Raw genomic sequence first — 15,425 nt, forward strand, 5'->3', positions numbered from 1 at the left:
GACTTGATTTATTTCACGATCGTACCGTATTTTAAGACCGATTACATTGGTATAAGTGCGGCCCTAAGTTACAACGTTCTCACCATGTTAAATATGATTTACTGGTGAATAATTGAGCGTGGGGTCGCGATAATGTGACCCTTAGAAGGGTGACGTCACACTATCTCGCCTACCGCAGCGACTGTTTAGTTTATTTAGTTAAATATACTTGGATTTTTTCTTACATGTAGGTAAGTATGCTTAGATAGATGTTGTAAGATAGGTGTTCGTTTTTAGTTTTTTTTTGCTAACTATTTACTTGCGTGGGTGCTTTACTCTTCTTACTCAAATAGGTATCCCATCAAATTATAAAAGAAGCGTTTCCAACATAAAAACCAGAAAATATCAATTTTTTTTTCATTTAGAATATTTTAGAAGTTCAGCCAAAATCGTCACACAATCGCTTTCTAGTCTGTAAACTACTTATGTAGGTGGGTACCTCGGAAAGGTGAAATATGTAAAACTTTCTAGCGTTCATAAGAGGCGAGTGCTAAACTGTTACCTCACTAAGAGGTAGCATTATTTTATTTTTGTTTTTGGTTGACATCTCAAAAGCTGTTCTTGGGTTTCGAAGTATTAGATATATAAGAATTTTCGTGATATGGGTTAGGCCAGGGGTCCTAAAATTATTTCAACATCCAAACTGAAAGTCTTCCTATAGACAAAGCAACATCAAAAATAGCGCACCATCCGCCGGTAGTCCATTTTTCTCAAAAATTTGCAATTTTATTTATCCGTGATTTTTATGTTTTATCACTTACCTAGCGGACTACGGACTCTGTGCGTTTACTCAGCATCAATTTACGTAAACAATAACAAAACATGGCTCTATTTAGTAAAGGAAGGTTAGTGCACGTGCTAAGAATAGTAAGAATACGAATGGTTGTATTCAAGTCGTGAATGGACTCGGCGCTAATAAGTTCCGGCACTGACCTGCAACTCGTCGGAGGAGATCAGGGGCCCGATTCTCCTAATTCTACTTAGCAACATACGATTCACGTTCGACTCGATTCGATTGAGATCCAATCCTGAATCGATTACGATTGAAGCGTATGTGGCATTCCGCTATTTTTTCTTTGAAATAAACGTTTTTATCCTTTTCTGTCATTCAATAATGAATCATTTTGTCTGCAAATGATTTACGATTGCAAAATGATTGTACAGCAAACTACCGTATAGACCAAAATCACCAAAATAGCAGATCAATCGCACACCAATCAAATGTCAATCGAATACGATTGGTCTTTTATTAGTAGCAGAATGCCCGATATGGTTAAAACTGCTATTGCGATTCGATTTCTATTCGATTTTGACATTATTAACTTAGGAGAATCGGGCCCCAGACATCCCGGGCCGGACTTACTCAACACTAATCAGGGATAATTATGCACTATTCGCATGCGTACGCATACACATTGGTATTTAAACTGCACAAGTATTTAGGGGAATCGTATGTATGTGGATATTAACCTCGTTTGCAGATTCGGCATTTCAATTTTGAATATCTAAGGTATTTTAATATCTAATCTAGGTAACTATAGTTGTTTATTAGGTACTATTTTCGGTCATTTCAATATCGGTTATACCTTTTTGTAATTTAAATTATTGCTTAGGTAGGTAGTAGAAACGTAATGTGCTTTAAATATTTAACAGCTCTAACTTATATCCATAAGTCAACCTGTTAGGGATCTAATCTTTATTACTATATAATTAAATAATAAATTAATATACATAAAAAATACAAAGTTGTAGTGGATAGATACCTATACCTAGGTAAGGTTTACCGCCTACTTAAGACTATATTGAAACAAATATCAACAGAAACACGCTAGAAGATAGGTATACTTGAAGTAATTAACATAACCCGCTTGTATTTACGTCTACTTACGTGCATTTTGAAAATGTACATAATATTGACTTACATTAGCAACCCATAAATTAATAAAATATCTTACCAACGCTATCTAATGCTGCAGGATTGGTAGGAAGATTAACCAAGAACCTAGAACACTTTCATGCAACTGCAACTCAAACGGCGACTGAATGCACATGGATTTATCTTTAAGAATGACACTTCCTCCTATTCTACTCCGCCCACACGGAGAAGCATTTGATTAATTCCCCATTAAAAAAGATAAGTGTGCGTGCTGTCTATAATTAACATAGTAGACAGACGGCTCGCACAACGCATCAGTAAAATAAATAGATGTCACTTAATACAAGAAGTAGAACACGCTTAATAAGTGATACGATACGAACTTTCATAAATTAGCACGAGCTCTCAGACTCCAAAGCTATTAAATTAAGAGAAGAATAGACGGAAATGAATTCCTAACTAAACTCCTACTACCGTATGTGAGCTTCAGTAACGTCGAGCGAAAGTTGACTTCAACTGCCTAATCATAATAAATATCACATAAATCGTATGCTGATTCAAAGCTATAAACATTTGAAATTGATTACGTAGGTAGGTACTCAAAAAATGTGATCAGTAATAGATATCTAAGCATCGTGACCGACACCGAAAAGAAAATGTCTACCTCTATGGTCTTCCCGCTTAATCATTGCAATTATTCCCACGGAAGAATATTAGTCAGGTTTAAGGTCCAGCATGACAGAGAGATAAATCAGCACATTCATTCAACATTATACAACACAAGTAAACAGTATTGTTTATCATCATAACTTGACTCAGTAAGGGCACATTATTGCGTCCTATCTATAATTTAGCAATCGATGATTACCTACATTCGTAACTCAAACTCGATTTATGAACATGTTGTATGGCATAGAGATTAGGGACAACTGTTACGAGTTCTCGATTGGAAGATCAATTACTCGAGACCTTTAACTCAATACTATCAACTCGTTATGGGGGTTCCAATCATTTTGGCCATATATCTTCAATTAGGTCAATGCAACTGTGGATGTCGAAACCAGTTAATAAAAAAATCATTTTTCATCGGTCGTCTAGTGCAGTTTGGAAGTTGATGTATTGATATGAGACGTGGGCCAATTGTTAGATGGAGGTACATACCCGCTAGTGAAAGTTATAGATTTCCAAAGAATTTAATTACTGCTTCAATAGTTTTGACACAGAGTCGTATAAAATCTATGAGATATGATACTTACAAATAAGTGCCTAGCTGATTGATGCCATATGCTATAAAAATTATAAGCGTAGCTAAGTGGTATGAGCTTACAGCACAATTTTTTATGATTATGTCGGAACTGTTTACTGCTGTTATTCAACATATTATCTATTAGTTTTGGCTAGCTTCCGCCCGCGGCTTCACCCGTGTTCTTCACGCACAAGAACTAATGTTATTCTGATATATGTATAAGCTATATTACTACATTTACTACCAAGTTTCATCAAAATCAATCTAGTAGTTGCAAGAGGAACAAACATAATGTTACGGTCAACTTGAGAAGTCTCACGATTTAAATAGGTCATGAATGGCCTAAATCACAGTACGAGAACAGCACCTACGTACCTTCCTATCTGACTATAGGAACTTGTCTTGTCTTGTGTATATGTAGGTAAATATATCGCTATTATCCATGGTTAATTAACACAAGTTGGCCCTAAGCCGGTTTGAACAGTTTATTGCTCATAATTGCAGCGTATTTTAATTACTATACATATTATGTTCTGAACTTTCCTTCCCTCTAGTATGAGGAGGCTTTTATGGGATTGACGTATCAACTCGTAAAACTTAACGCATTTCTAAAGGGAGTAAAATTAAATAAAATCTCGCACAGTTGATGCAAAACCACCCTGTTTTTTTACGGTTCCGTAGTCAACTAGGCAGGACCCTTAATAGTTTCGCTAAGTCTGTATGTCTGTCCGTCCACGTCCGTGCGTCAATAGTCAACCCAGTGACCGTTGCTAACCGTAGAATGCTGATATTTGGTAGAAATTGTATATGAATCACGCCGACAGGGTAAAATAAAAAGTGGAAGAAAGGGCAAATCCCCCAAACTGGAACCATTAGCAGCCCTGGACATGCTCTTTGGTAAGTGCAGTGTGAGCATGGCATTCAATGACCCTCTTGTCGTGGCAATACCGCCGCCAGACATCGCCGAGTCTCGTCCGTTTCTCACTTCTTCAGCAAGGTGCACCATGGTCATGTCGTCGGTAATTGGGGCAAAATGATGTTGTTTTGTCCCCTTACATCCTCGACTAAGAATATATGTGTGTTCCATCGAAAACTCTCTGTAATATTAGAACCTAAATCCACTGGCGAGTCAGATTCTCATTTAGTCGTTTCTGTACACACAAACATGTAAATGTTGTCTCGTCGCTCGATAGATGGCGTTGGCGCGTTTAAAATCGCGCTATGGTTTCGTTCCAAGGCGTCAGATAGATGATTATTCGGAACATCCGAGCCCACAGTTACACAGATAAAAAATAAGCGTTGTTAATAAACAACAAAATTTTTGAAAGCTGTACCCTTTCTGGTACGGCTGTGTAATGTGTAGTGAATTTGCGTAAGGAGATGGCCAAAAAAAAACCCAGAGTCGACAGAAACTTCGTATATATGGTTGGATTCAGTATAATTTGTAGATTACAAAAAGTACTTCATATCATCTAAAAACCATGGGGTTCTCTTTTTACAAGGTTTTTTCTATTAAGATTTTAGTACATAAAAAAGCTTAACTTTTCTGTTTCCTGTTCATAAGAAGTTGTGCATAGGGTAAAAACTTTACACTCATGTGTATGTCTGTTAGCACTATACAAGAGCGAAGGTTTAGAGCTGACCTGATCATGGAGAAGAGAGAAGGTCAAAGGAACTCGGCAATGGTAAATATTAACTACCTCGTGTTTGGGCTCATATTATTCGCATTGACAAGAACTTTTCAGTTATGCGAATAGTGACTAAAAATCTAAAAATAATTAAAAAAAAAAAATTTCTTTCTTTCTTCATTCATTCTTTTTTATCAACCTTTGCCAGTTCAGAAGTTTACACATAACAGGGAAACCTCTTCAAGTAGGTAAGGTCGGTACTCAATCGTATCTGGAGTGGTTCATGTGAATAGTGCAATGGGTGGGGGTCAAACTCAAGACCTTTACATTACTAGGCAAACTCTGTAACTATGGGGATATTACTATTCGCATGTATAATGTTATAGTTCGGCCATTCAGAGAATGCGTTCCTGACACGTCGCGATTGAACTGACGACGTAACTTTGCAATGGCGTTGCAGTTACGATAAAAATATTTTTGCTGGTTGTTTACCGTTTTAACAATTGAGGAGCATTAAAACAACATTATTATATCAATAATCAATGAATGTAGTTACGTCGTCAGTTCAATCGCGACGTGTCAGGAACGCATTCTCTGAATGGCCGAACTATAGTATACCTTGTTTTTGATGGTCCTTTATGTAAATAATCTTTAAAATCAACAGAAATTCAACATAACCTATTTTTGTGAAAATATGATATAGCTCCTATACCCCATGGATTTCAGGCTTGACTTTTTGGCACCATCAAAGGTCTATCATAACGAACCCATTGGTACCCATTTCGTTGCTGTCGATTCTGGGTTTTTTTACTATGAAAATTTGGCCATCTCCTTTACATCTGCAAGTTATTCTTTCATAATTTCATACCGTCATCTCGGAAAGTGTAGTTTGGCTCTTCGATATCTTCGATTTCGCAAACGCCGCAAAGTGATTTGAATTTAGATCATCGAGTGCAATACTTCATTTATGACAATCTTGATTTTTTAAACAAATACATAAGTATTACAAAAAATAAACTACTGCCTAAAATAAATTAAGTAATCTTAATCAACAAATTAAGTATTTTTTATTATTGTGTTTAGATCGATTTTTAACCTCATTTCATTTTTAAACTGACTTTTTAAATAAATAAACTTTAATAGGTAAGTACTTGCTTTTAATTTGATACTCATATGCGTGCGCGCGCCATTTTCTTTTTTGCATTTAGTTGGTAATTTCCTCGATGGGGGGGATGAAAAGTTACGTGTTGCATTCTAGTGCAAAGATTTTTCACCTTGTGCACTTTTGACTCCATCGCTGTCGCTCAAAATTCTTATTTTTGAAACACTCGTTACGCTCGTGTTTCAATTTTAGAATCCTTCGCTTGCACGGTCATGAAAATTGAGGACGCCGTTAAAAAGCAAGTTTGCACTCTTGTGCACCAGGGCGCAACCTATTTTAAATCTATGGTGGGCACAGCGACCTATGTGACATTCCTTCGGATAGGCTATCACATTCGAGCTAGATTAGGTATAGGCATGTTTTACAAATAGTAATTTTGGTATACGCCAAACCATTAATCGTACGCCAACTAACAAAGCTTATCAAAAACAATACGTGCCCAAATTCTTCTCTGAAATATAAAAACATCCGGGTAACATTTTGCGAACTATCAAAAATTATTAGATAATGTAGGTGGTAAAGCAGTTATTACCTAGGCATATTGTTTAGTATTCATATTTAGAGTGAACATGTCACAAAGCGAAAGGAGTCTGAGCTCAATTGGCGTGAGCAGACCTTGGCCGGGATCCAGGCGAGTCATGCACCAAGCAGACGGACAAAGCTTACAATGGTTACAAGCTTTGTCATTCTCTAGCTGGCCCTACTCCTGTCCAGGGGCTTGATTCTGATAATTCTACTTAAGCGACATACGATTCACATCCCACTGATATCCAATCACGACTCAATTACGATTGAACTTTGTGGCATTCCGCTATTTTTTCTTTTTAAATAAACGTTTTTATTCTTTTATCAAATTGTCTGCAAATGATTTACGATTGCAATATGATTGTAGAGCATACGAGGTACCCTATAGACCAAATAGCAGGAAAATGAAAACCAATGAAGTGTCATTGTAATACGAACGGTCTTATTAGTAGCAGAATGCCCGCTAAGGTTAAAACTGCTATTGAGATTCAATTGTTATCCAATTGTCACATTATAAACTTAGCAGAATTGAGTCTCAGCAAATCCAGTCCAGAAATCACTTAATTAATACGGCGACTTCAAAAACATTAAGTAGCAGTTTTCATCTCAGTAGGTCACATTGTCGCGATCACTTTAATAAACTCTAATAGTCTCTATGTTTGACTTTAGTTCGTAAAAGTGACACAGTGCACGCGACGGATCTTTGTAACTGTAACACATCACACTTCGACTAAATATAGAAATAGTCCTATATTTAACTAAACTGATTAACCGTTAGTTAGACATAGAGACAACGAACATAGTTCACATAGCTCGTCTAATCGTTAGGCACTTTTACAGGTACTGCCCACCCATAAGATCTGGGACCCGATTTTCCTAATTTTACTTAAGCGACATACGATTCACATTCGACTGAGATTCAATCACGACTCAATTACGATTGAAGCGTATGTGGCATTCCGCTATTTTTTCATGGAAATATACGTTTTTATCCATTTCTGTCATTTAACATCATCCTCCGATGAGGTTAAAGGATGATGTTAAATGACAGAAAAGGATAAAACGTATATTTCCATGAAAAAAAAAATAATAAATTTCTGTCATTTAACGATGAATCATTTTGTCAGCAAATGATTTACGATTGCAATATGATTGTAGAGCAAACTACCGTATAGACCAAAATCACCAAAATGTCAGACCAATCGCAAACCAATCGAATGTCGTTGGAATACGATTGGTCTTATATTAGTAGCAGAATGCCCGATATGGTTAAAACTGCTATTGCGATCATATTGCGATTCGATTTCTATTAAATTTTGACATTATTAACTTAGGAGAATCGGGCCCCTGTGCATCTCTCGTTTGAGCAAAATTACACTTCGATAACCGTCAAAATAAATAAGTGCGTTAATTTATCTTTAATTGTAGTATTTGTTAGATATTCTACAACGCTATTGGATTTTCCTTATTGACACAAAAGTTTATCTAAACAAAAACAAATAGCGCGGACACTATTATCTGTTTATTGCCAAACTGTTCACTAACAAGCACCTCGCTCCCATAAATCCCAAAGCTACGAAATACCATATTTGGTCCAATTATCGTGGTCACAAAACAAACTAAGTGCTCGTTAAATATGCGCGTGCGCAAAACGTGCCCGAGAAGGTGCGAAAAGCACGCGTTAATGCAACACCTTAGGGCAATAAACTTTCGTATTGATGGCTACTGGACAATAATGTCACAAGCGTTTGGTGGGAACCAACTTACGCGGCCCAAACATAAAGTTCTCATATTAATTTTAATGATATTATAAGCACGCCTAGTTAGTTGTTTTCTAGTAATTAAATTGATAAGCGAGTCTTTGCTCTAATAATGTATGACTTAATTCCATTGACCCGAATGTCATATTATACTGATTAATTAACAAAACAATCAGTTACCTATTTTTATGATACACAATTAATAATGTATCAATTTTCTTTAAAATTTTAAGCCTGACAATACATAGCAAAAAGCTTTTTTATTGAATGCAGGCACGCGTTTTACTGGCATCTGATGGTGTTTTTTTTTTTCATTTAAGTATGTTTATTGTAAGTATATTTTTAATCCATTGTGGTTCCTATATTTCTTACATAATAATACGAAGAAAGCTTTAACTAACGCTGATAATTTGCATTTTGGATAATTTTGAACCAAATTCCAATTTGATTCGGAAATATTTTATTGCGAGTCAATTCAATATTTGAATAGTTTAGAATTTTAATGCTGAGAAGATTAATATAACTCAAAAATAGACCGCGTTAATGCGAAGTTCTTAGGAAGTGTAAATAAAATCCCTATCATGGAACATGGAATGTAGTTAATTAAACGATGCCTATGGAAGACTATCTTGTACCTGTGACATTTTATTATAGCATCTCATTTAAAATGATAATCAAGTGCGACACGTTCGTGTTATTATAATCTCATCTCGGATAAAATAAAAAAAAGTACTTACCGGGCTGGATATCGCCATGCCGCCCTTTTAATTCTAATTTAAACTAGGAAGCACCCTTTGTTCGTTTTAGCGTAGCACTGGGTCGTGCGCGGAGATGATTCTAAATTAGCTCGAGTGTGAGTGCGTTCGCGCGCGCTGTCTGCTGCGAACTGACGATGAACTTTATAGAGCTGCGCCGGCGCCGGTTGCAGGCCGTCAATGCGCCTGCTTATAATCACTTATTAACGTATATTTCGATCAACATTCCAAGGGTTGAGATGCCTGTATATTTGGACACTATCGGTCAATCGGTGCACAGTTTGTTAATCCCTTTATTAATTTAAGGATCAAGTGATCTCTGCCGCCGCTCTTATTAATCTGCTTACAAACACGTCTCTGTTGTCCAAATTAAAGTCACCTTTGATAATATCCTTATGGGACATTGCTCTCTAATTTCGGTTAAGTCAACATAAGTGTTGGCGCCAGGCGCTATCTTTGAAGCGCCCGGTTATATTTTTTTAGCCTCGTTAGATGCTGCAAATTACTACATCGCACAAATTGTTATCATCATTAGACTTAAATTGTTTCAGATAGCTTATTATAAAATGTTGGAATAACGGGATCATTGCAAGTCTCTGTGAAATTAAGAATAAAGGATAACGAACAGCAAGCAATGCATACGATGCGATAAAAGGTCACAAGATTAAATCAAACAAGCAAGGCCGCTTCCCGTATAGATTTATTGAACTTTTCTGATATTTCTATGTACAATTCTCTTATGCCTACTGACGCAGCCGGCAGTGCGGAACGTTTTGCCGCATTCCTCACAGCTGAAGGGTCTCTCGTCCGTATGAGTTCGATAGTGAACTCGCAAGATGTCCATAGTATTGAATCGCTTCCCGCATGTCTCACACTCGTATTTCCTCTCGTTGGCGTGGTACACAAAATGTCTTCTATATTGCGCCAATATATGAAACGTTTTTCCACAAACTTCGCAAGTTTTCTTAGGTGTAGGATCGTGAACCGCTTTATGTATAATCAGACCGCTTTTGAATTTGAACTTTTTATCGCACACATTGCAAGAGTATAGTTTGCCAGTAGAGTGTGCATCTAGGTGACTGACGAGGTTTCGCGTATGTTTGCCACAGATTTCGCAAACCTTCCAGTAGTCGTATCTCAATTTTCGGACTTTTTTCTTCTTTCTTATCACATTCTCCTTCTTTACTTTGGGTTTTGGATCGTTTAGTTGGCCGTCATTTGGTACGTCACCAATTGGTTCGAAAGTCACATCTATTTCATCAGCATCATGCATGTCGTGGTCTTGTATACTTTCGTGTTGTGTGTCATGTGGGTCTTGTTTGTCGATGACTTCCACTTTGATATGTCTGGCAGAACTTCGGAGTACTTTATCTGCATCTTGACATTTCCGTCTGAATTTGTAAGCGTTTTCTAACTCTTGTAAGCAGTTCAAGCATATTCGCAATGGTAAGTCATCTGTTTTTTCCACCTAGGAGAAATAAAAAATCATTAGATTATGCATATATTTATATATTAATACACAGTATTTTAAAAGTATGTCTTACCTCGATACCTCCAATAATTTTAAGTTTGTATGCCACATCGAAACCGTCGTCATCTTTTTGTTCAAATATGTCTACACAAGCTTCTAGATTGGAGCATGACCTACACCGGTCATGCTCATCGACTTCATGCTTAGGTTTCACTTGTTCTAGTTTCTGTTTAAGATCTAAAAGTTTCATATCATCTTCATAATCGTCATCGTTAGTGACGTCAGCGAAATGGTCTTGGCTGTCTTGTATAGCTTGTTTTTTGATTGCGTGCTTTTCTCGAATTTCTGAATAGCGGCTCATAGCCTCGAAGAAGGGCCACTGTTCATTCAGAATGCCTTTGTTAGCAAATTTCGTTTTCCACTGCAAAGAAGATAATGAGTAAGAATACGCCGTCATATGATGAAAAATTTCTAGTCGTTAAATTGTATTTCATTTTTTCAACAAAAAAACTTACCCTAAATGTTTTAATAAGATGAACCCATATTTCTTGTAAGTCTAACAAACTGTGGTCCAGTGGTATGCCAATCGTTCTCAGCATTTTTTCTACCTCACTAAGAAAAATAAAAATCTATGAGTTTCTGCGATATTTGGTAAACTTATAATAAACTCTGCTCTGGCATTAATTAACGTAACTTACCGCCATCCGCTATATTGGTCCTTTGTTGATTTAAATATATGTTCTAAATCTGTCCGTGCACTAATTAAGTTGAAAATCCATTCTTCTTGCCCTGAATAAAGAATAATGTTCGTTGAAGATTACAACAATAAACAATTTAAGATCATCATATTTAATGCAAAGTTAGTTGATTTAACGGAACAAGAATCTTTTATTTAAAATCTTGGTGATGCTAATTTGAAGACAAATATCAACAAGGAAAGGTAACCGTGTTATTAATACTTACAATCGCCGAGAGGATTCAAACTGAGTGTCGATGATTCACCCAAGTACAGTTCAAACAGGTTGTGGTACACCCACGCTTTATTGTTCGTCGCTTTTGCTTTTTGATATTCCTAAAAAAAGATTCGATCATAATCGACTTCAATACAAAAAATAGGGTTTGTATTCTGTGTTTTCGTGGTGTTCCGTCGCTTCCGCGGGCAAGTGTCACAAGATCGCACAGTGACACAGTGCGTAGTGAAGATTAACATAGATTTAAGTTTTTTATATACTAATAATTTTGTATAATATAATATGTATGTTAGTCTTTAAGGTATATCTCTGGACTAATGCAGCCTGAGCCAAATAAAGGTGATTTGATTTGATTTATGATTCGACAGAATTTATGTAGTTCTGCAATTTTCTCTCAATATGTTTATACAACTGAGTACTCTCTCGATCTTTTTTATAATTTTTTAGAGTACCTGCTCCAAGCACATCAAAACTTACCGCAAACGTTGCCGTCCATTTCCTTCCCAATTCTCTCGACGTTAAAGTTTTAGGAAATCCATATTCTTCTATCATAATTCTTGACATTTCACTGTGAAGAAGAACGAAAATAGGTAAATTGTTTAGTTGGAAAATTAATTAAGACGACAATAAAAATTAAAAAAAAATTGATGTATTTGATTGAACTGTCTAAAGCTTTCGATAACCTCAGCTATAACAGCGTTATGTTTAAAGCGTAATACTTTGAAGAGCAATGAATAATAATAATATAATAATTTATTTAATCAGATAACATAGATCCATAATGGTTAGTAACAATAGACTTATAAACTATGTTAGTAGGTACTTTAAACATGTCAATTTATTTTACTGTCCCAACTACTATTTTCACCCAGAGCGAGTGTATCGGACACTGATATTTACTTGCCACTATTTTCAAGATGTCGTTGCTACTACCGCGCACTCTGGCCAGCATCGATGCCACACGCTTGCGTCTTAATGCATAGAAATCATCTATGCGTGCTTCGGCAAACATCGAGGACGCACTACAGAACCGCGGCAATCTCAACAACATCCTGAGTACATTATTATATTGTACGCGCAGAGCGCTGTATGAGTATAATTGACCCACAGGCTGCTGGTGTAAAACGATTGACAATAAGCTTTAAATAGCGCTAACTTGACTTGCACCGTACAACGAGCAAACCTGCGAGCCAACATGTTCCCCCGGACAGCCAGCGCCCTGCGCTCACGTTCGATATCTTCATTGTCCTTAAGGTCATCGGTGACAATATGCCCAAGATATTTAAATTTGTTCACTCGAGTAAGAGGAGAACCATTGAGACAAATAGGTGGAGGTTCATGCAAGGTTTTGAATGAAGTCATATTACGGTCGTCATTTGAACAACTACTAAAGAAATAGCTTTCGCCAAAGCTTTGTGGATAATATCTCAATTTAGTAGTTGTATCCGGGTAGGAGTCCCTCAAAGCTCAACGTTGGGTCCTATATATTACTTACGATGTGTATTGCAATGAAGTTACTAGTTGTACATGAATATTTTATAAGTATAAAAAGTATCTTACTTCCACGCCCATTTCTTTTGTCTAAACAACCAGTCATGCTGAAGTCTGATTTGAATAAATGTCTCTGTTATATCTTTCGACCCTGTAGAAGAAAACAATTAAATTTTACTATTTTATTTAACAGTAAATAGCATGTAAAGTAAGGCCAGACTAGCTTAATTAATTTCTATGAGACAAAAATAAGATGCAATTCTTTAACTTACACTGAAAGTCATTCTCATTCTCATTTTCACTTTCGTTTTCATTTTTACTCTTTTTACAGTGCTTGGAATATCTAGTATCTTTTATGGAAATATAAGTACAAGGCGTAAGATCCAGGGCGTCTGGTTCGAACTTCTCGAAATAGTTTAACATAGCGTCATATAGCGGCCAATCGCTTTGTTCTTCACCCCTCTTTATTTTTAAGCGATGTTTTCTCTGCAAACAATAATGCAAATATAGGATATTTTTACTTATATTATAGCTTTTAACCACAACTGAATTTACTGTTCAGAAAAAAAATTACGCAAGAAATCGAAAACCATGAAAATTGGTCCAGCTATGTAAAAAAACATCAGAAAACATAAGAATTTATTATTTTCATGGTAATAGTGAACAGGTTCACATGAAATTTGGTATTGAATTGAAACAGGTGGAACCTTGGAGATGGCTACTTTTTATTTAGGTAAAAAAAGTAAAAAACAGATGTTGATATAATGATACTTACATTGAATGTAACCTTGAGGTGATGCCACAAGCCTTTCATGTCGTGCACACAGCAGTCTATGGGTAGATCCTGACAACGCATGGCTCTTTCCACTGTTCTGTAATCAACAATAAAAATACTGTTTTAATAGCAGTTCTTTTTTTTATTTAACTATAGAAATAGATAAAATAAATAAACAAATATATGTATAAGCCATTGAAGTTGATAGTGACGTCATACGAAAATGAGTGTCAAAAATGATTTTGTTTTATTGTTCCTTTCAAGCTTTGCTTTTCATTGAAGATTTCATAGGTATTGTTTTGAAAATAGTATGTATTACCTCAGCAATTAGATTGAAAACAACATTCATATTTGTTTACAAAATTCACTGCTACATAAAAAAATCAATGGTATGTATAAGTATTGTTTTGTATGATATATGTGTATTTGTATTTTTATGGGCCCTAGTTGCCTGAAATAGAGGAATAAATAAATAAAAATAAATTAAAATAATATTCAAGTTACCTCCACATAGTGATAGGGTCCAATTTCATATCTTTAGTTTCTGACACACAGATGATCAATTTTAATCGCCACTCATCACTCCCTGTAAGAGGTTTTAATATTTTGGTTATTAAATAAGTATGTGATAATTTTTAGAAGAAAGCATATTAAATTAAAGCAGATTAACTGTAGGCGGATTAAATCTATGTATGTATATACATGCCATTTTATATTTGAAATAAAATAATTTCTCATTATATACATGTATACTGTATTAAACTTTCAAATTATGTCTTCTATTTTTTTGTTATGAACTAAAATCTAATTAGAATTTATACTCACATGATTCATATTTGTCTAAGACTTCACTTTTACCAAAAACTTTATCAAACATTTTTAAATACTGCCAGCTCTTGTTATTAGTTTTCTTCGCAGCTTTATATCTCTGAAATAACCCAAAAGATTCTGTTTTTTACGTTAGGTTAGTTATTTGTATAGTTTAAACAAGTCACACTGATTATTATTTTTATTTTCTTAGCTTGTACAGATTTAAAATACTCACATCATAGGTGTAGGACCATTTCTTCCTGACATGATCAATAGTAATTTCACTGGGAAAACCATTATCAAGCAGTATTTTGTGGAATTCTCTGTAAATGCCATTTTAAATTAAGAAATACATGTTGCATGTCAATATTTTGTATCCATGGTAAAATTATCAAGCTAGAATTTTGCTATTGTTAATACAGCATCTCATATTCTCTTTGAAATCTAAGTAAGCAAATATGCTTAACAGGTGGGAAAAAGGTTTAGCTATACTTACGCCCACGGTTGCTTTTTACTTTTAAACAGCAAGTCATTTTCAAATCGAAGTTGCAAAAATCTTTTGGTCAATTCAGACGTCCCTAAAACACATAAATCATACAAATTCAATCGTCCAGTCCTTGAGCAAATAATGAAAAGCAACTCTTGTACTGCTTTGAATTACTCACACACAAAAGTTTTGTCGTCCATGTTAGTGAGAAGGATTTGTTATCATTTTATATGTTACATGCAAAGGGAAATCGTGCAATTCAAATGCCTTTGTTTTTAAATAGATAAATTCCAAATAAAATTGACAAGTTGGCGAATTGTTTTGATAATTTCAAGTTGACGTTTACAGACCCTAGCTGGCTAGACAGTTGATTTTTTGTATAAGGCAACAAAACCTCTTTAATTTTGACGACATCGGCATCGCCGAATA

The 15,425-nt window shown here is 35.4% G+C and overlaps 2 protein-coding genes across 2 annotated transcripts in view; both read right to left on the bottom strand.

The window, feature by feature from the left end:
- LOC124638735 (putative leucine-rich repeat-containing protein DDB_G0290503) overlaps window positions 1-9,129 on the bottom strand; it is a 26,417-nt gene extending 17,288 nt beyond the window's left edge. Inside the window, exon 1 of the mRNA XM_047175789.1 lies at window positions 8,974-9,129. Within this exon, the coding sequence (XP_047031745.1) occupies window positions 8,974-8,991 (18 nt within the window). The 5' untranslated portion in view covers window positions 8,992-9,129. The remainder of the gene's footprint in view (window positions 1-8,973) is intronic.
- Window positions 9,130-9,673: 544 nt separating this feature from the next.
- LOC124638734 lies at window positions 9,674-15,351 on the bottom strand. The gene is made up of 14 exons (XM_047175787.1): window positions 15,175-15,351; window positions 15,006-15,087; window positions 14,745-14,832; window positions 14,525-14,627; window positions 14,204-14,285; window positions 13,700-13,796; window positions 13,197-13,410; window positions 12,994-13,075; window positions 11,911-12,001; window positions 11,426-11,534; window positions 11,161-11,251; window positions 10,978-11,074; window positions 10,536-10,883; window positions 9,674-10,459 (listed from the first exon to the last, which is right to left on the bottom strand). The coding sequence occupies exons 1-14, from the start codon at window positions 15,194-15,196 to the stop codon at window positions 9,692-9,694; spliced, it is 2,274 nt and encodes a 757-aa protein (XP_047031743.1). The 5' UTR covers window positions 15,197-15,351; the 3' UTR covers window positions 9,674-9,691.
- Window positions 15,352-15,425: the final 74 nt, after the last annotated feature.

This window comes from Helicoverpa zea, chromosome 18, assembly GCF_022581195.2.
Source record: "Helicoverpa zea isolate HzStark_Cry1AcR chromosome 18, ilHelZeax1.1, whole genome shotgun sequence".
Lineage (NCBI taxonomy): Eukaryota > Metazoa > Arthropoda > Insecta > Lepidoptera > Noctuidae > Helicoverpa > Helicoverpa zea.